At 34.8% G+C, this 21,543-nt stretch overlaps 1 protein-coding gene across 2 annotated transcripts in view; it reads right to left on the reverse strand.

Moving 5' to 3' along the window:
• ADGRV1 (adhesion G protein-coupled receptor V1) overlaps window positions 1-21,543 on the reverse strand; it is a 282,802-nt gene that overhangs the window by 257,695 nt on the left and 3,564 nt on the right. Inside the window, exons 2-4 of one of the 2 annotated variants that reach the window (XM_039695670.1) lie at window positions 20,195-20,290; window positions 11,949-12,111; window positions 114-298 (exon numbers count right to left, since the gene is read on the reverse strand). In XM_039695670.1, coding sequence (XP_039551604.1) covers window positions 114-298; window positions 11,949-11,970 — 207 coding nt within the window. In that variant the 5' untranslated portion in view covers window positions 11,971-12,111; window positions 20,195-20,290. The remainder of the gene's footprint in view (window positions 1-113; window positions 299-11,948; window positions 12,112-20,194; window positions 20,291-21,543) is intronic. The other variant, XM_039695669.1, reaches the window with a different exon arrangement.

Below are 21,543 nucleotides of genomic sequence, written 5' to 3' on the forward strand. Positions count from 1 at the left end.
TCACTTGTCTCTCTTATCAGTCATACTCGCAACTCTCCACTTATCTGAGTCCCAAAAAGCACATTAAAAAGTTATCCACAGTTACTGAGAATATAACTGCCACAGTTTCTTACCGACACAATTGCTGTGATGTTAGCAGGCTTCCCTGTCCTTTCAATTACAAGACGTATAACAGTTGTACTTGTTTCATTGACTACAAATTCTGTTTGTCCACTGAACTTCACTTCTGTTTCTCCAGATGTGAAATGAATGAGCAATGCCAAAAGCAAATAAACTAATAAAGAAGCAGAGGGCATCCCTGTGGAAAAAAGATATTAAAAATAAACTGCACATCTAAAATAGACAAATCATTTGCGGTTGACCTTACCAACCCAGCTGATCCATTTCAAATCTTCACATACCATGATCATATTGTGAGTGTCAGAATGAAATCAAAACATGCAGAGGTCTCCAATACAATCAAGAAATATAATTTCAATATCATGTGTATCTAATTCTATTTTTATAATTTTCATTTAGTGATTTTCTAGGAAGTACTTATCTACTTCCAGTGGAGAAATAAGGAGCTTCTTTTAAGAAACATTTTTTTTTTACATTCCCTGTTTACAACTGTTTTAATTTTCAATCAACAATAATTAGCTTCAAGGTTGACAGTTCAATTTCCACCTTCTTTGCTCTCTAGATTGTGTTTAAAAACATACAAAAAATTACAGGAAGGGTGAAGTGTTGGATACTTGCAATCATCTCACAGATCATTTTCTGACATCTTATTCACCATGAAACATCCTCACACATTTGAATATATACTTGAGTCTTATCCCATGATACTTTCATGTGTTCCTGTCCTGGAGAACAACTGTGCTACTTGGCCACTGCAGTCTTTATACCGGCAGACTTTGATTTTCATTTGTGTCTGCATAACACCTAGTATTTTCTGTTAGGTTATGCAGACTTAAAACCCATGTTTTCTTTTACATTCTCCATTTCTCTTACGTCAGAGTCCAGTTTTGTGATGTAAAATACAATTTTAAGTCCCAGTGAAGTCATCAGGTGTTGATACTATGAAAAAAAAAAAAAACTTTTAAAAGAGTCTGACACAACACTTTTCAAATGGTTGCATTGTTCTGCAGAGGCTTACATTGCACAGTGCTGACCAGAACTGAGAACGTGGATAGGGCAGATTGATGTCATAAGGATCTTAGAGGTGTTGGAAAAAAACAGGAGAACAAAATTGTGCTCTGAACATCAAAATGCATTACAACATCAAACTTTAATTAAATTAGCTCCCTCACCAAGCTTTTTTTAATCTGTAATCACTATTTTACCCTATTACTTCTTAAAATTTCTGTACTAAAGGTAAAAGCAGTATTTTGTGTAATTAAATATTTAAATAAAATGTCAATTTGCTTAAAATTATCCTTTCAGTTGTTACAATTACCAGACAAATCTGGTCCATTGCAGTTGTATAAACTATGAATAACATATTACATTAATATTTGCATATTAATAACATTTAAGATCAGACATGTTTGCAAAGCAGTTTGCTCTCATTATCTGAGTGACAGTTATGAGTATTTAATCATAAATCATCACTAAAACAGCAAATGTCATGAGTATACTAAAACACATTTTTCTAAAATGTGTGTCAAATTTGAATCAGAGCTGAGGTCCAGCACATACTCTGAATGACTTATGTTTGCAGTCAGATAATTTTAATCCTCAACTGAACAGATAATAAGATAGCCTTCAGACCACTTTAACTAATGCAGCTTCAGAAAGACTTCAAGTCTTTGATTCATCTTTCAACAAATTCTGTCTAGGCAAGGATAAATCTTATGTTGTGAGGACTTGAAATAAACTGCTATCAGGCAAGCAAGAGAACAAAAAGATCCACAGACATGGCTTTTTAACTACGTACATATTGGAAGTACAGTCAAGAAAACTATCAATGTTTTCCAGAGTACCTACAAACAAAGACTGGTGGATTGACAAAGTAAGTTGATTTTAATTACGTGTAACAATAAATTCATCTAGATCTGTTGAACATCACAGAGCAAACAACCACAAAAAAAAAAGTATATGCAAATAATCAGGACTATTTTCTCTATGAAAACAGCTACTCTTTTTCACCACCTGCTTTTCATACCCACCACCCAAACAATGTCTGATTATTTCTGAAAAAAATGTCACAACAGTAATGATTTTGCTGCATAGTTCACACTACTCTAAACTTTTATTACCAGGAACACAGTCCTTCAAGATATCTATGGCTCTTACTGGGAATTCAGTGTGTAACAGAACAACAGAAACAATGCTTGATTCTCACATATCTATCCATTCAGTAATACTTGTGCAGCAAAAACTTACGGTGGGAAGCAAAGATAAAATATATATACATAAGCCGCATGGAATTCAAAATTATCAGCACTTCCAAAGGGTTTTTTCCTAGTTTTATGTGGAACTGTTCTGAACAAACAAACAAACAAAGAAACAAAAGAACATCAAGCAGGAAAGAGTTGTCTAAGTTGTGTAAACTCTCAGACAATTACACTCTACAGAAGCAGGCATCATCCATACTAAACTGAGGAATTTGTTGACCTTTCAGCTTCAGCTGTTACCTTGCCATAGACTTCGCCAACACCTTCCCACGGTACATGCTTCTAGTAAATAATACTGAAAACATGATCCTTGAGGGCAAGATTACAAAGTTTAGAATTACTTGAATTCTATTACTTCTACTAGAGAGCATTCTAAAACTATAGGATTACTCCTGCGGAACAAGAGAAGTTTCACAATCATACCATCAATTATTCAGCTGGTGTGTATCCTTCCTTGTTATGTTATTTGTACGAAGATTTACTTTGCACAGCCTGCCAGAACCAGTTTTTACTCTTTATATAAACTACACTTTTAAAATCATTATTTCTTTTAAAATTTATATGGTGTAATATAATAAAAATACCACACATCAAGACTAAGAGAATGCAGAACAAATTTATTAAAATAGCTGAAGACATATTATAGGTCCCAGTATTTTACCTAAATTAGAAGTTAAAGTTAAGTTTAAAAAGTTAAGTTAAAAGTGAACTCACTTTGTACACTAAATTACTAAGTTAATTTATATAGGAATACAATTTGTTCTTTACTAACTATATTGCATAAAGTTCAGCAGAAACCTTTGCAAGATCATGGATTACAAAAGGACCCTTTTTTACTTCCCTCACCTCACTAAACCACTGACGACTCTAATTTGTAACTTTTTTTTTTGATTAAGCTGAAACTCTAGTCCTTATTCACTGCTAAATTTTGGTAAACCATACATATGGTGATCAAGTTCTCCCCTCTGTTTCAGTTAAATATTATTGAGTTCATTTCTCTCCAAACAGGATATTGATATATTATAGTTAAATTAGTTTAATGAGCCAAAGTAATCGTTATGTTTTTATAAGAACTACAAGCAAGAGAGCATCACACATCTTTAGAGCATGTACAACGGATTAATTAATTTGTTGTCATGTTCTGACTTAAACAATTTCAAAAAATCATTTTTAATAGCAGTGGTAGTTTAAAACAATGCTATGTACTGAGGACTAGATGATGTTTCTAACAGATTTATAATAAAAATTTCTCGCATCAAAACCAAACCATACCTTTCAAATAATAATCTAGACATTTTAATGGTATTAAAGGATTTTAAAAGTAAAAAATCCCATTCGCCAACCATATAGTTTTAAAAAAGTAAAGAAATCTAACTCAGAATTCTGAGTCATGATCCCTAATTAACACTTTCTTTTAGTATGCATTTTATGGTACTTTTTGAAGCAAATTTGTATTTTCCTCTAAAATATGGAATATTCGTGTAGAATCAAAAAATTCATATACTGATTCCACATAGTAATTTCCACAATACTGTCACAATTTATATAAGCAACACCATTTCAATCTGTTGTCCAGCTGGAGCCAAGGCAGGCTTATGAAACTGGTGAATCACCAAGATTAACTTGCTTTTCCCAGTCAGTTTCTGGAACATATTTTAGATGAAGACTTTAAGGTTTATAATGAATGAATGGTCTTTTCAGCAGATTTTTACACCAGCTTCTGTGCTTAATAAATTAAACCCTTAAGAATGAAAAGAGCTCATGGCTGTATTCTTTGAAGTATGAGGGAATCTACAGCCCAACGGAACATGGAAAGATCAAGAAAAGAAATTAAAGGGCTGCTTGAGATTAAAAATCTGAAATGAAATCAGCATAAAATGCAGGACAGGAAGTGGAAAGTAGCAAAAGAAAGAGAGTTCACAAACACAGTAGCAGATGGAACAAGGGATTAAATATTTTTTACTTCAGAGTTTGTAACTGCTGTTCACAGGAGAAGCAACGACCTGAAGAAGCACCATTCCCACCCAGCAACTACAATCTGATTTACCACTTGCCCATCATGAAACAACTCACTGTATATTTCTAAAGCCCACAGACACACAGGAACAAGGTAAGTACACTTTTCACTCCCTGTCCTTGTCTACTCCCCATGATTACAAATACCCAGCCAAGCTGAACATTAAAAAACTGGTATGCCTAGTACTTTGCATGGAGTACAGCTATAAGTGGTTGCCAGAGAGAAGTCTATTCACAACAGAGATGTCAGCACCCAGCAGCGTCTTTGGCTGAATACAGTGGAAGACGGATACATGTGCTCTTTCATTACATAAAGTGGCAATTGTCTGTAGTACACAGGAAGAGCAGAGAGCAAGAAGTTTCACAAGTCATTGCCACTGCTGCATCTGTTGTAGAAACATATTGAAACCCTGCGTATTTACAGCATTTTTTATTTTAGGCATTCTCAGATTCTCTTGACATGTACAACAGTATTGGAGAACAACCTGGGAAAGCAACAGGGATTATAAAAACTTTGATTTAGTAAACTTCTCCTTTTTATGTTGTCAAGGCTCCAAATTAAAGGAGAAATATTTTATGTCAGACTTGTTTTTTCCTTGCCTCAAAGTTCCCACAGTTCATGTGTTCATATGAAAAAACAGGACACAAAAAAACCCAGAATATGGACAGCAGACATTACCCAAGCCTGCTCTGCTGGTTCTTCTTCCTTCTTTGTTTTGGGCTTTTTATTTAGATGTAAAATAAGTGAGTCTCTCACTCTCATACATATTGGAAAATAGAGTTTTCCAAAGGTGCTATTTCACAACAATACCCACCCTATATCCCCTTCTTGCCTCAACCTGCTTCAAGGTGAATAAAAAATCAGAATTATACTGACTTTGTGTGCATCCCTGGATCATGCTAGTAGTTGCAGAGTCTATCTCACCAGTTTCCATGAACATTCTTCAGTATTCCATTCTTCTACATGTTTTCCTGTCTTTCCTTTATTACAAAGGCATGTCAGATACCTGACATTCCCCTTCTTATTACTAACACAGGAAACTTAACCAACGCACAAATCCAGACTACTAGGTGCTAAAAATCCCTTGATCAGCTTTTTCTACCCTGAAGTTTTTGGTCTCAGTTGCCTATTTCCCTAGTCACTACTGCTGCCTTGACAGAACAGTATCACAGCACACCAGGTACTAAAAAGATGTATCTGCATTTGAAATTAATGACACTGACATCAGTCAATTATTCCACTAACCACTTTCTTTTTAACAGTTGCAGTATGTTTTTTTTAAGTCTTGTTATCTATTATCATAGGTATTACTGGGAATGGCAAATTTCATGTAAACCGAACATCTTCATATGATACTTCTTGCTCATTCGATCACCCTTTCTTACAGACAGCATGCACTCTTCAAAATAGACATCTTATCCCAAGGAAGAAAGTATGCTTGACTACCACTATATTTATATTTACTAGTCAGGAAGGTACATTTATCATCACAGCCAGGAACCAATACATGAAGCAGTAAAAGTGAGGCCAAGACAGAAGCATAAGGAGAAATCCAAACAATCTCACCCTGTTATTAGAGGTCACTCAGAGTTAGTAAGTATAAGAATCCAGAGTACCCCTTGCAAGTTTTCTGGCAATTTCTTTACACTTTCTCAGAAGAATGTGAGTAGATCTAAACTGTGTCCTTAATTTTTATGTTCTAAAACATATAATCATCATTGAAGAATCAAATGCTATCTCTTATGTCCAGCAATGCTAGAGATTTCCTGAGGCAACCACTTGCTCTAATTCTGAGCAGGGAATACAGGGCAAAACTTTCATACAGTGTAGAATCCAGTATTTCTAGCAGCAAGCGAGGAAACAAAAATCTTCTACAAAAATTTGAAGCTACTTTATAATTTTCATGTCAAACAGACAACCAGGGAATAATGTGATTAGCTGTAAAATCTGGATTGCTTTTACCCACACTACCTCCAGTGCAACAACTTGGAGTTATTAAGGTTACTTTAAATTTAGAAGAGAGATCAGAGTCTGATGTAAATAAACTCTGGCTGAAATCTGCTAATTAACAATATTAAGAAATACACTAGTAAAGATCTGAATTTGCTTAATGTTGAAGCACACTGACTTCATCTGCATAATTTTCATTTATCTCACACAATTAACAATAATCTATCCATATATAGGTCTAACCACATACTGTGAAAAGCAAGACATAGTTTTTGAACATTCCTACATACAGTGTAAGTTTAAGTAAAAGGTAAATACATAGTTTTCAGCTCCACACTGGAAAACATCTTCTACCCATATAGTTCTAATGAACACAGTAGACATCTTTCAGAGACAGAAATTAATTTACCAGATATTCCAGAACCAGGGCTAGCTTTTTACCTAGGTATTTTGCACCAAGTAACTTTAACTTCAGACACTGTAAGCACTTATGCCTTCTCTCAAACTGGTTTTTGCACCAAGAAGCAAGAGGATTTAAAAAACCCAACAAACAAAAAACCAATAACCAAACTAAATCAAATCCAAGCAAGCCCCCCACTAAGAAGTCTAGCACTCCCAGCTCATACTTGTAGAAGCAACTGCATGACTGAGTATGCTAGAGGATCGGACTCTTAACACATACGGAACCAGAAATCCAGCTGATGAAGATCCACTGGCTTCATGGCAAATCAGCCATTTATTATACTTCAGCAGATATCTAAAACCTCACAACAATTTCCATTTGCATCTCAACTTTGGAGGTTTCTTGCACATCCTCCACGCTCTGACATAACAAATGCTGAGAACATATGTTGACAGCTGAGGACAAAACTATCACAGTTTTAAAAACCTAGTATCTGCTGTGAATGAAGTTCCATAGCCTGAATGAATACCATGTATCAGAAAAAGAAGTCATGGGTTTCTGTAGTACAGTGGTTTGTTTTTTTTAATACTTAAAACTGAAAATAGAAGCAGTGCTTTATACATAATTTTATTGCAAGAAAAAAGAGGGTACAGAATAGCAAAATTAAACCTCACGGCAGGGATTAGATGGCATTGTTCCAGGTACACTGACAGAACTGTTGCCATCCACAATGGCTTCTTACAATTTAATACACATATATGAACCAAACAGAATTTTAAATTGTAATTATTATTAGGGAATTATTGTAATAATTCCCTAATTATTACAATAATTGAATCGGCAAGATTTTCTTGAGTTCAACAAAACATCTTATTTAAGGCATATATAAAACAAGCTTCTTTTCTACAGTAAAATGTATTATTTCTTCATTAGATTGCAACAAATTATGTTGACTTAATTAAAGCATCCGTGTGTTATAAAGTCCCCCAAAGACTTCTTTCTGTAGAAGTAAAAACACATTTGTATAATTTGTGAAGATGTTAGTGTGGGGTCCTCACTCTGATCTATACTGTGGATTAATCTCTTAAATCTGGGCAATCTGTTTTTAGATAAAACAGATAATAAAGTATTTATTTCTAAGAGAAGAGAACTACTTAAGCAAAATTTTTTTGGATCCAAAGCATTCTTACACCACCTTTATCATGTATTCTGCTTTGCCTGGCTTTCTAAACCTTTTAACCCATGTCATAATTTATTAATCACAATTTAATAATTAGAATAATTCCCTTTTTAACTGGGTATTTCTTTTAATTCTTCTAAGACACCTTGCAGTCCAAGACAAGGAAACCTCTTTGTTGATTAGTTATTTAAGACCAGCAACAATAACTACGCTGGAAATAAAGGTGCTTTGAGAGGATTACACAAAGCTAGTTCTCAACAGCCCCAAGACAAAAGCAGCAAATTACAGACCCACATACTTCATTGCATGTAACCAAATTGGCTGGTTGAAATGCTAATTGCCTTTCAGCAAAGCTAAAGGCAGACAGGGGACCCTGAGCTTCAGAGAATGACAAGCATTTTTTACCCCACTTCTGCACCATTGTCTTGCTGAGAATTCTTCAAAATCTATTCATAAAGGTAGCTCTTTTCCTAACCTTTAAAATGTGGGAAATTTCTAAAGCTCTTACCAATACCTCACATCTGCTGGCCTGCCAAACCCATAACAGATGGCTGAATTAAGGCCATGTTAAATCCCTAATGAAGTAAAGCTTGAAACAATTCAAGCTTTATAGCATAAATAGCAGTAACATATTGGACCAGTCTGAGTTAAGTGACTGAGAAGTTTCTTTTGCCATCAGAAAATGAGAGTCATAACAGTTTTCTAATTAACGAGTTTATACAAGATTAGACAAACAAAATTATCATGGTATAGGACAAATATATATTGCTGTTACATTCTAGAGAAAATTCTGTCCCAATTAGAATAATCCAGAAACACAAAAGCTCTGATAAACATGCAAAGCATCTTCTCTGTTGTTTCATTTCACCAAACAAATGTATCTTTATTTTTATTTATTTTACTTAGTCTGTCAAATATGCCTGTTTCAGTAAGTACCAGCATACTTATCTTAACTCCAACCTTGGTTTCAATTTTCAAATTATTTCAGTACAAGAAACTACAACAACTTTAGTTTTATATGAAATATTCACAAGCCAATCTATTAAGCATTTTTTCATATTATTAATTTTTTCATATTTCAGAACTTACAGTTTGAAAATTCTATCTGAAAATTGCCTCAAGTTGTCATACCTAGAGTAAGCTAGATCTTGGAAGTGTTTATTTACACAAAGTATTTCCCAGTAATATTACCAACTGAGAAAGTGACTTAAGAAAGTGAGAGTTTGCAGAAATTTGCAAAAACATTTATGATTTAGTATTTTTTTTTTCCCAAGTAAAATATATTACAGTGGGTCCACCTGGAGTGTAAGACAAATAGCAGCTAATATTGTTTCCCTCTGTCAACCTTATTTTTTTCTTTCCTTAAGAAATAGTAATGCAGCTCCTCTCAGACAGACATAATTCTTGAATTATGACAACGCCTACAAATGACGGCAGTGTCTTTGTAAAATTCAATGTTATGATGGAGATACTGAACAGCAGTGACACTTAATATATATTGGGAGAAGCATTTAAACACTATATATACTTATTTCTAGAGAGGAAAAGAACTGTTATATTCATGTGTATATAACAGTTTTATATATATATACACACACACAAACATATATATATAATATATATATATTACATACAGTTACATATGTATAGTGGCTATACTGTAATTGAACCATCTTGTAGAGCTGAAATGCATGCACAATTTCTACAAATAAGTACAGCTGATCAAGAGGATTACACATGTAAAAATAATTATGCATGTGATCATATTTTTAGAAGGTTGAGGCCTAATAGTCCATAAGCAAACAATTTCAGTATATTTTTTTATTTACTCTTACCTACCTACATTTTGGTTTTTCTTAGTGAACAACTAAATTTACCTGATATCAGGAACACCCTCAAAGAGGTTGGTATTATTCAGAAATAAAATTTAGCTAATTTCATCAGATATCCTATCTCAAATAATAGCAAGAGTCATAGATAAATTTTACTGTTCCAATACTTTCCAAAACACCTGTGACTAAAACACTTCTGATGTAGCTGGGACAAATTTTAAATATCCCTTTCTTCCAAGTATGATGCAAGAACATATTTTTCCAATTTTTCAATGAAACATTCTAAAATTCAAGTTCTGTTAACCTTATAGACCATTTTAAAAGCATGGTTATTAAATATTCCCTTATTGTTACCCTGTCACAATTCTGAAGAGCAATGTGTAACAATGTCAGAGGTGATTTATAGACCATCAATATTTTCTCACAAATTGCTATAAATAATTGCTGCCCAATGAATGAGATCCTCACAGACCTCTGTAGTGGTATTTTGTTTAGTGTTACACAACTAAAGAATATGCTTTCATAGCTTTTCCAATACTTTAATTTCAGTCATCATATTTACATTCTAATTAAAATATTCATGTAAGCATTTGTAGGTTTAAGCACTCTATTTTTCAAATGGAATTCCAAAGCAAATGAAAACATATTGAAGATAATAAGCTAAAATAACAAAATTCCATGGATAGTAGAGATTTTAATATAGGCTATGATTTAGACCCAATTCTGAAAATGTCTTTCAAATAAAGCTTACAACAATTTCTCAGGGAAGAGTTGCACAGTACATTTGAATGCATGAGGATCAATCTCATTCACCAACAATCTGAAAATCATCCAGCATTGTTCTTCAACCTTAAAAATACTAATAGCACAAATAAACTGCCCAGCAGTAGTCTTCAAAAAAACAGATAACATTTTCCCATCGATTTTCATGTGTCCAGGACACAGACCACACTAACAATCTAATAACCATGTGCTCCCATTATCAGTGTTAATTAATTTTCTCAGATATAAATTTAGTAAACATCATTGTTTTCTTCATCTAAAGCTATTAAAACACAAAAGTGTATTAGAAAACTGCTAAAGCACAAAACCGTACTTTAGAAATATATAAAAACATAAATACCAGTAACAACTACAAATTAGAAATTGTATACCCTTGAAATGTGGTAGCTCTTATATTATCAAACATTTGCCAATTTCAATTTTAAGCCTATTATGCCACAAATTATTTGATTTCCTCAGGAATTTGGTTCTTTTGAGTCTTTCAACACCAAACCTTGTTTAGAGTAGGAGAAGCTTGTTCTTAAGGAACAGATAAACTAAATATAACACATTCTACCTTCAGTTCTTAAACTGCCCTCATGGCACAGTCCCAAAATACTTAATACTTAACTGAAAGATCTACTCTAGAAAACATGTATATCAAAAAAAAAAAAAAAAACAACGAAAAAAAAGCCACAAACATTTTGGCTTCTATATAATTAATAGGATTTTTTAAAATCATATGTTATTTCACATCTGCACTATAAAGCAATTACAGATTCATTAAAAATAATGAATGATTTTTGGCAAGCAGTTGCATATACATTTGAACTTAACTTTATCTGGGTTAGGAAGAGTGAATTATGCAATGTCTTACGTAGAATCAACACATTAAAAGCAAGAAATAAAAGCAGTATTTCTAACTGTAATCACTTACATGTCATATTGTAATTATTAGTGTTTAGAACTCATTTCTTATTAGACAATTATTTGAAAAATTCATTCTTACTTTCACTCTACTTTAAAATACACAGTGCATAGGCAGTTCCTCCCCTTCCATTTTCACCTAATTTAAACTGCCAATGTTTTATTCTTTATTAAGAGTCAAAAATTGTTGGCTTCAGACTGAGCTGCATTCTGATAGCATCCCCTGAGAACAGAATTTTCCATTGGGAAGACTATTGTCTCCACCTGCCCGGCTTTGCACAGCAGAAAGAGAAGCTGCTAGAACAGAAACCTTAGGAGACTGTTACCCTCCAGCAGCACCTCATAGATGAGCGACAGGCTCAGTGACGCTGCTAAACCCGGTCCGTGCCGCAACAGGTGCTGCCTGCAGAACATCGGGCTGGACAGGGAACATCTCTGCAGCTGACACAGGATGCTTCCAAAGCAACTAGTGCCTCAGAGAGAGGGACAATAAACGTACCTGGACCCTGGGACAGGAACATCTGCGTCTTCTGGACTCCGCCAGCCGCCAGAGCACCCCCTATCACTCACACGTTATGCATTCCCGCCTCCTACTCCTCCCTCTGTTCTGAGTAGCGCCCAGCACTCTCCTCCCTCTCCTGACTGCTGCTGCCTTTCCGCTGCTGTGGAGATAAAAGGGGATGGGATAGAAGAGGACAAAATTTTTTCAAAGCCCAGCAATTCCCGCTGCACTGCTGTAATTGAGATAGAGGCAGCCCCTCCCACCAGCGCCTTGGCAGGTCTTACTCAGCTTGGGCTACACTGTTGTATTACTCTACACAGCAAAACTGACAGGTTTTATTATTGGATTATGACAGATTTTGGATTCAGGTTCTCAGTGGCACCCGAACATGCAGCTCATCTTGGTTCAGTGCTCAGGGTGGAGAAATAATTCTCTGTTAGAAAAACCATTTCCAATTCTAGATGAAGCATTCCAGACTCACTGTAGCTAATATCAAATTCATATTTTAACAGTCACCACCACCGCAAGCAAATCCTGAGCCACAAGACAAAAACAAAGGCAACACTCCGATCTTGTCAGTGTTGGCCCTCAAACACACAAATTCTCCCACTTAATAGCAAATAAGTATCAAAATTTCTTCTTATCCAGTAAAGGAGAGAAGGAATAAATAGAGCACAGAACTATTCAGGCAAAACCAAGACAGAATCTAGTATACTCTATGCCTCCTGATGTCATTAGCCTAGTCACTACTTCAATCTGTACTGAGTTATGATAATTTGGGAATAATGTAAACAAACATGGAAAGGCAAAGAAGATGCTAGAGAATGATGAAAGGTTAGAAAAATTACTTAGTAAAAAGCACTTTACAAGAAACATTTTGCTTATAAAAAATGATGTTTTAAAGTAGAAGCATTCCACCTAACAAGCCATCCAGCCTAGTGTAAACTCATAGCAGGATAGTATGAACTGCCTCTAAGAGATAGCTATTTCCCTCCTTTGACAAAACAGGGAGTCCAAATAATTATCTCAGACTACTACCTAGCTTTGTTAGGTAAGAAGAATTTCTCTATTAACTCTGTATACAGCTAAAGAGAAATCAATGTTGATAAATAAAAATTTGCAGTATAACTCATAAAGGCATGAACAATCTAATATGCATATGGAAAAGTAGTCATTAATAATCAGAACAAACTACAGTTCTTAAGAGTTGAAGAAATATTGAGATGATTCAAACATTACAAAAAATATCTTTTTTAAAAAATTCAAACATTTTTTTCTTCTAAACTATGCTGTGCATGTAAAAGGAATTCACGTAAAAATTCAAACATTTTTTTCTTCTAAACAACTATGCTGTGCATGTAAAAGGAATTCACGTTGTGCCCATGTAAAAGGAATTCAAGTTGTTCTCTTTGCTAATGTGTTTTATATGTTTAATCACTTCTTGCACTAGTTCACCTTGGTTTATATCTGACCATATTTTTGATCAATACTTTATTATGCATATTCCTAATGTACCTCATGTACCAGCACCAGTTCATCTTGCAAAAAGAAATAAAAAAGTATCAAGAACATTCCCTCTAAAGCCAATACTAATAGTACAGAATTTTCAACCAGGGAGAACTTAGTGCATGAACATGAAGAGGTAAGTACCATGTTTTTCAATACCATACTGTTATTATATTTCAGCTTTAAAATCTAGATACCATATTGTTTTTCCTCTCTGGATCAACTGGCTGAAAGGATACTAGAGGTATAAGATTATTTTTATCTTTTATTCTACAATGTTGTTTCAGCTTATATGATTTATCTAAAGTTTTCCTCTTTTCATCCAGTCTCTGAACAAAGCTCACCTCCCACCAGCTATCAGAGGGGCTGACTCAGCAGTCATTAGTTCTCAATTACAGAAGGCCTGAGCATATTAAACATTGCTAATTACTGAGCTAGAAAAGTAAGGATGAATGAGAACTCAGACTTGGACTCAGTAATTCATATGGTTATTCTCACAGGCTCTTTCCAGAAAACTGCATTCAGACCCAAAATGACTGTACCTTTTTTGCTGTGCCATCTGACTCAACACTCTATGTTTTCTCTCAAATCCCAAGGATTTCCTAATTGTTTAATTTTCATCATACCACTCCAGGGATCTGTGCTTCCTTTTGTTACATGTGAGGATGAGAGAGAGCTACCATAGGATTTTATCGTGATAGTCCTCAAGCAGCTGGAAGGATGATGGTGATTGACATCAGACACTGCACACACACTTTTAACAACTCAGCATGCAGCCCACACTGCACTCCCAACTCTTACAAATGTCAGAGACAAACAATCAGGACTGGTATGGGACCTACAATAGATTTGGCATTGCACAGAATTGTGCCTCCGCGTCAGCCTCAGCTTCTCTTTTCAATAAAAGCAGTAAATAAGGTGTATTAAGTACACACCTCACTTCTTTTTTTGGATACCCTTTGTTCTGAAATCATTAAAACTCTGTAAGCAAAAAATGGCTCTGCTGCAAGTAAACCAATACTGAAAGCACCAGAAACAACAGACTACAGTTTGCTTATTTGTTTTGAAACCTTGCCTTTCCCCTTCATTGGCATCATCTGAAAGAAAAGACCACAGAAGAGGGAGTTAGAAACAAATCCCTGAGAAAGAACACATGACTTAAAGGAGCAAGCAGAAAAAAACATCTAACAAAGGCTTTTCAGGCATGTGTATTTTCTCTTCTTTACATTTTTGTTTCTATTAAGCAAGATTTTTGTGTTATATCAGTGCCATTTGGTTTTCAGTAAGAGGTACTGAAATCTTAATCTACAAATATCAGAAACCAAACATAACTGCTACAACAATTTTTTTATTCATAAATGCCACTAAAATTCACCTGTGTTTTCACCTGAAACATCCAAGTTTCAGAATTCTGGGCTAAGCACCTATTCGAATGCAAGTACCAAACAAAGAGATTTAAAAGTTTTGAAATTTTAGCCCTGCACAGCTTCAACTACTCCGAATGAGGAACAAGAAGCATGTGCATAGCTCTTTCATAGATCAATGCTTAATTATGGTATAACAGACAAGTTATTTTTTATGTCTTATTTATAAATTAAGCTCTCCAATACAATGCACTTCAAAAAAACATAATATCCACCAGATACAGGCAGATACTGAAGCTGATCTTGCTTCTTCACAGAGCAATGGCAAGATAGAGAATATTTTCCTCCAAGAAATTCATTTGGTCTTGGTAGTCAGCTGTTAGTTTGTTTTTTCTAAGTGGATTTTCTTTGAATGATGGTCCATGGTACTGAGTGACTTTGCAAGACAGACCATGCTAGAGATGGCCACAAGCACTAATATCCTTCCCTGTGCATGTGCAGCATGTGCAGCTGTAGCTTGATTTTTGATTCTGATTTGTTTGTTTTGCTGGCATCTAGGTTGCAGTCTCCTTTCTCTCTTATTATTCAGTGTGATTCACACTGGGGACCACATCCAGCTGTCAGTATTGAAATAAACAGAAGCCAGAACTATAGAACATGGCTTTAGTAGCATAGTCTTCAGGGAACTACGCTAAGTCAGGCTTCAAAAGAGGGCAGAACCAACCAAGACTTAAACCAAAAAGATGTGCTCATCTCACAGCCTGACTAGTCTGTCCTAGCAAACTTCTGGCCCACTATCCCATAGCAGTTTAGGATCACAGTTGGGTTGTCTCTTCAAAATGTGAAATGAGGTTTCTGATAACTTTTTGGTTTTCCTGCCTGCACTCTGGAGACTTCTATCCAGCCACCCAATGCCAGAGAAATACTCAGCCACTGCCAAGTGACACCTGATGAGAGACACTTGCACTGCTCTTTCTCCTGAACTTTACCACATCCTTTTGTTGGGCTGGGAGTACTTTAATGTCATGTTCTCGATTTTACTGCATAGGTTCCTGATAAATAAACAAAGACATGCAGGAAATAGAAAAAAAACCAGACAAATGAGAACAATGCTAATAAAATGAGAAGACTGTATGACAAAATTGAGCAACATACTTCTGACTGATCAGTTTGTGCCAGACTAGTTCATGTGCTGACATATATAGGTAAAAGATTTAAGAAACCGAACTTCCAAGCACATCATGCTCTTTTTCAGTGGACAAATATTAATTTGTTTATGCTTCCTAAAATCAATTTCATAAAGGTTAATCTTTTTATGGTACAGCTCCTTACTTGTATGCAGATAAAGCATGCTGATGTTTTAAAAGAGCTTTTAACATAAAAACTTGAATTATTCCTAGTAGTAGGAAAAAGTAAGTGGTTCCTAGCATCTGCTCATTAAAGGCTGTTATATTTTAACTCACATTACAACAGAAACACTATTCATATAATCATAACTTTTTGATTAATGAACTCTCATTTGACTGGACTTCCACAAAAAGCGACATGGTTTTTTACGAATGTAAATTTAAATACAAAACTGCACTAAAAATGAATACTTAATGAAAAAATAACTGCCTTGTTTCAATTTAGTGCATCTTAGATTTGGATGATCAAGCTCTATCATGCCATTTTGAGACAATTTAGGTCATTTTGTGTCACTCTAATGATGCAAGAATGTCATCTGTGAAGGGCTGGTTTGGTCTTACAATATTACATAGCTCATTTCAAACCAAAGTGCATGCTTACAAGCTTTTGTGCCACATGGAGAAGAAGCAAGATGAGAACTCGTCAAGACCTGCCTGCCTGCTTCTCTTACACAGTTACTATTGCTAAATGAAGTCACAGTCTTGTTTCTTCAAGTGTGTTCACCTCTTCATTTGCAGCATGTCACTGACAATGTACATTCTATCCAGCAAATAAGTAGTTTTCTCATCAAATACCCATCAAAACACGTAACATCTGAGCATGTCAAGCACTAGACTGGAAATTCAAATAGAATGGTTACCAAAAGCTCATTTTTCTGAAGGTAAGACATAATAAAAATATTAAAACCTCTCCATATCCCCTACATGTAATCTGGTCTTAATTTCAAAGTTCACAAAAACTATTTAAAAATAAAAGCAAGAGGATTCCAGATGCTGCATACAACTTGCTTTCCCAGCTCACAACTAGGCATTCTCTTTGCTTCCTTTCAAATGAGGAAAATAACCACTTGAAAACACAAAGTCCCCTATATTTTTCAACTTAAGAATTGACTCTTCTCTTTTTAAGTGAAACATTGAAATATTATCTAATTGATTACCTTCCCCCCTCAGGATCAAAGACAAATTACTTGAGAAACTGTAAAATTAAGTACCTACAAAAAAATACAAACTTTCAATGGAAAGCTTTAAGGCCAGAATTTTTGTCTCAGAAGTAACTATATTCCATGTGTATGAATTTATTTTCCTGGCTGTGTGGAATCCTGGCAGTCATCCTCTATAAAGAAGCGCTAAAAAAATTTAGCATTCCAAAGCTGAGATGGTGCTTCTGAGGACTGTTAAGCACACAGAGGAGAAAACAAACAGTGCGAATACAGTGGATAACATGCTTATTTTGGGGTCGGTCTCCAAGGGAAAAAATGTAACTATTGTCAATAAATCTGCTTTTCATACATACAGTTTCAGTTGTGCTTTCAAGACATTCAGAATTCCCTTCCATTAATGCAATACTTGATCAGCAACATTTTAAAATGTTATTTCTAATGAAATAACTGTATGTCATTGTTCTGTATTGTTTTTCTAAAATGTAGTGCATTTATAATAATTTATTCCCTGTGACATATGAAATTTGAGTACCTCAAATGCAAGCAGATTGAAAATAAAACCACTTAATTATGTTAATATTGCAAAGGATCCTAAAGCATCAGCATATAAAAGTTCTACACATGATCTGTTATTTGCTATCTAGGTATTGCAGAGGCCCGCATTGAGGCAGGCACACCATTTAATACATAAATATTCCTACAAAAATATAACTCATGTAACAGTACTATGAAACATACTTTCACATGGTCTTTTAATTTGTGGCATTCCAAATCAAGAGATGTTGTTCAGGCAAGAAATAAAAACATTCCATGGGAAAGCGATATACGAAGGAGAAACTACTGAAACACATGTTTAGGGCACAGAGTATAAAATAATAAAACCTATATTGTTTAAAATCTGTATAAGATCAGCTAACTTGATCTTTTAAAATTGTTTTCAGTTTACACTCACCATGTGTGGTGCTTCCCTGTGGCTTGTTATTCTATTTCAATGGCAGAGGGAGGAAACCAGCAAAGTTCAGTAACCATACTGCATAGCTCAACGTAACCATGGAAGCATTTGTCCATTTGCCAGAGTCTCTTCAGAACAATTCAACCATTCATTTCATTGAATCAATATTGAAGCTTTTAAGATTTATTACTTGAGGGAGAAGGAACAAATAAAACAAACTCCTTGTTGCTTCCCACTAAATACAATTTGTCACAGTAGGCATATTAATACCTTATAAACACTTACTGATGCCATGAAGATTACTATTAACACATTTGCATTCACATCCCTGATACTCTCTAAAAGAACTTAAAGGTTTCAATGTGTTTAGCTGTCCTGTATAGAAGCTGAATCAAATAGAAAGACAAAAGTTGCAAAAAAATAAGGGTGGCAGGAATCTATTTTAAAATTCATTAACATGCTCCCTTCAAAGAGACTGTTTCTAGTAGATCATTCTCATATTTGTCATAAACTGAATATTTGCAATCATATGTTGAGTGCTTTAAAAAGCTGAATATGACTATTTATTTTACAAGTATTTTCTTATTTTTTTATATATGCCATATTTATCAAAAAATTACAGATGCAAAATTGAAACAAACATGTTTTGTATGAAAAACAAACATTTCTTAAACTGTATACTGGTAAGTATTTGAGATTACAAGTAGCTATATATATTTTTTGTTGTAATCAATTTTATATGGAAAATTTGAAAGCAAGCATAGTAAGATGCTTACAACTACAATATTATTACTTACTACTAATATCAGGAGCACTGAGTATTAATCCTACAGTTTCATTTAGACTCACATGCCTTTATAGGTGAAAACTGAAGGCTCATTAAAAACAGAGTTTAGCAGGCTGTGGAAGTTACACCTGTTTCTATATTGAAGATTTTTATGACTGAATCAGACCCTTTCCATGAGATAGCCTCCCTGGTCCAGCTCCCATTCCCTTCTACTATTCCCTCTCTCTTTGATAAAAAGCTGCTCAGCCTATACCACTTCTGCTGCTTCCAGCCAGAAGCAGCTTACAACAAAGGATGAAAGTAATGCTAGGATATTTCAGAGAATTCTCTTCCTGGCCTATAGGCCACTGCTCACATGGTAAGAACAGAACAGACATGGAAGAGGCAGCTGCAGAGCTGACAGGATTGCAGGGGTACCGATGCCAGTATGAAGGCACTTTTCCACTTCTCAGTGGAAAGACATCAAAGGACAGTTGGCCAGAGAAAGCTTTTCTCAGCTGTAGGTGCAGGTAACAATGTACCAATTTGGAATACATCCACTGTAGAAACTTGTAAGCAATGAAAATCTGTAACAATTAAGATACAACCTTTGTCAATATGATATATAGCATAAGCAGGTTTAAACGGTTTTAATATCAGCAAGCTCAGCAACATACAGGTTTACAGATTCTGACCTTAGAGAATGCACAGTTACAAAGCAACAAAGCACCTATGGAGCTACTTTAGCATTTTATCTCCATATGTGACTGGATCTTACTGCTTTTACTCACCCACACAGAAGTATTCCCTACCTTCAGGCTGGATGTACCCTGCAGGAATCCCTGTTGATGGGGGATCTACACATAAGCAGCCTGCAGCCCCAGGTTTGCCCCACTGGCCCAGGATCCAGCAGCATTTTATATCCTTTTGTATGCTGACGTGTACCAAAGTCAATTGTAATCATCAGAGCTCTCCCATTTCTCCTGTAATTCCTACCTGGTGTGACTCTTAGAACAAATCACACTGACCATCAAAAACAACTGCAAGAGAGGAAGATGTGGAGACCCAAGTATCTTTTGTCAGAGTCACAGAATTTCATTATGAAGACACAAAAATATTTGTATTATGTAGTTCAACAAGGGTTAAAAATAGATCTCCACACTCTCTCCCTGTAAATACAAAACTCACAACTGAAGGTTTGTGTTATCAATATTAGTGGAATGGGAATGAGAGTATTACAGTCATACAGCTCAGTAATACAAGCAAACTGGTGCCATTAAAACAAGTCATATTAACACTGGTGAATACCTTCAAAGCTAAAATAAAGGTCTTCTGAATAATTTTCCTCTGAACAAACTCAAGCAGACAAGCAGCTCACCATAAGTGTCCAATGTGATTCTGTGACTGGGAAAGAAAAAATAAGCACATGTCATCTTCAGATACATCAACAGCATATTAGTGACAAGCAGTTGAGGTGGTGGAATTACTTTTCTCCATGGTACTGTAGGGGTGGATATTTGAGATTGTATGAATACTGGTATCTGCATTTTAAAAACAATGCTGAAACCCACAGAGGATCTAAATAAATCAGATTCCCAAAAACTGAGACCTAGAGAAAGCAGAAAACAGAAGCCAATAAACTCTGAATGCTTAATTAATTAAAAACAAATGAGATAAAGACTTGAAGACAGTGCAAATATTCTGTCAGAAGAAAAAGAAGATAAATACTTAAAGGTTTCCTTACTTTACCCAGGGAAAACATATGAAATAGTAATAGTTATTGATTGGATTTATTACAATCATCCCGTAAAAATTGGAAAGAATCTATGATAATCTTTAAAGCAAACAAACAAAAGCCAAAAAACAACCAACCAGAAAAAACCCAAGGAAAAACCCCAAACAACCAAAGAAAAAAGAAAAAAAACCCCAAAACCCACTCAAAAAATAATTTCATCTATTACACTACCAAAACAGTTATTCATCAACAGATAGGAATTCCATATCTAATAACAAAATCCATCTGTGAATAATTCAAAAGAAATTTTCCAGAAACTGTACTGCATTTTTCCATACTTTTTATCATAACTGAATGGGCTCCCTGATAGATTTTCTTATTCAGAGGTACTTAAGCAGTAAATCAGAAGCAAATATGCAGTTATCTACAGTTTTTTGAAAATAAAATATCAAACAACCAATGCACCCTACAGGCTGCATTGTAAAAGGCACACAGCATATTTCTATTATGGATACATATTAAATTAATGCAGTTAATTTTAAAAGTTACTGATTCCCATCAAGTAACCAAAGGGGAACAGCAAATATGTAAAATATTACACAGGGAAAATACAGTCTCAATCCAATTGTATTTTTTCATTTACTGTCATTTAAACCATAACAATAATTAAACAATTAAATTAAACAAATTCTGTGGTCATTTTTGACCCATTTTTGTTTTTGGACCCTCGCTAAATAAAAAGGATTTATGGTAGTTTTGAGGATCAGTGGTTGGACTTAGTGATATTAAGGGTCTATGATTGCAGCTAAATGTATACATGCAAATATTTCTACTGGAGAATAGACTATGCACTGTCTGTAGATTTAGCATTATTTGCTTCTTGCATACTGTTATAAAGATCTTAAGAAATTCCTCTTACTGC

This window comes from Passer montanus, unplaced genomic scaffold (assembly GCF_014805655.1).
Source record: "Passer montanus isolate IOZ18808 unplaced genomic scaffold, ASM1480565v1 scaffold91, whole genome shotgun sequence".
NCBI lineage: Eukaryota > Metazoa > Chordata > Aves > Passeriformes > Passeridae > Passer > Passer montanus.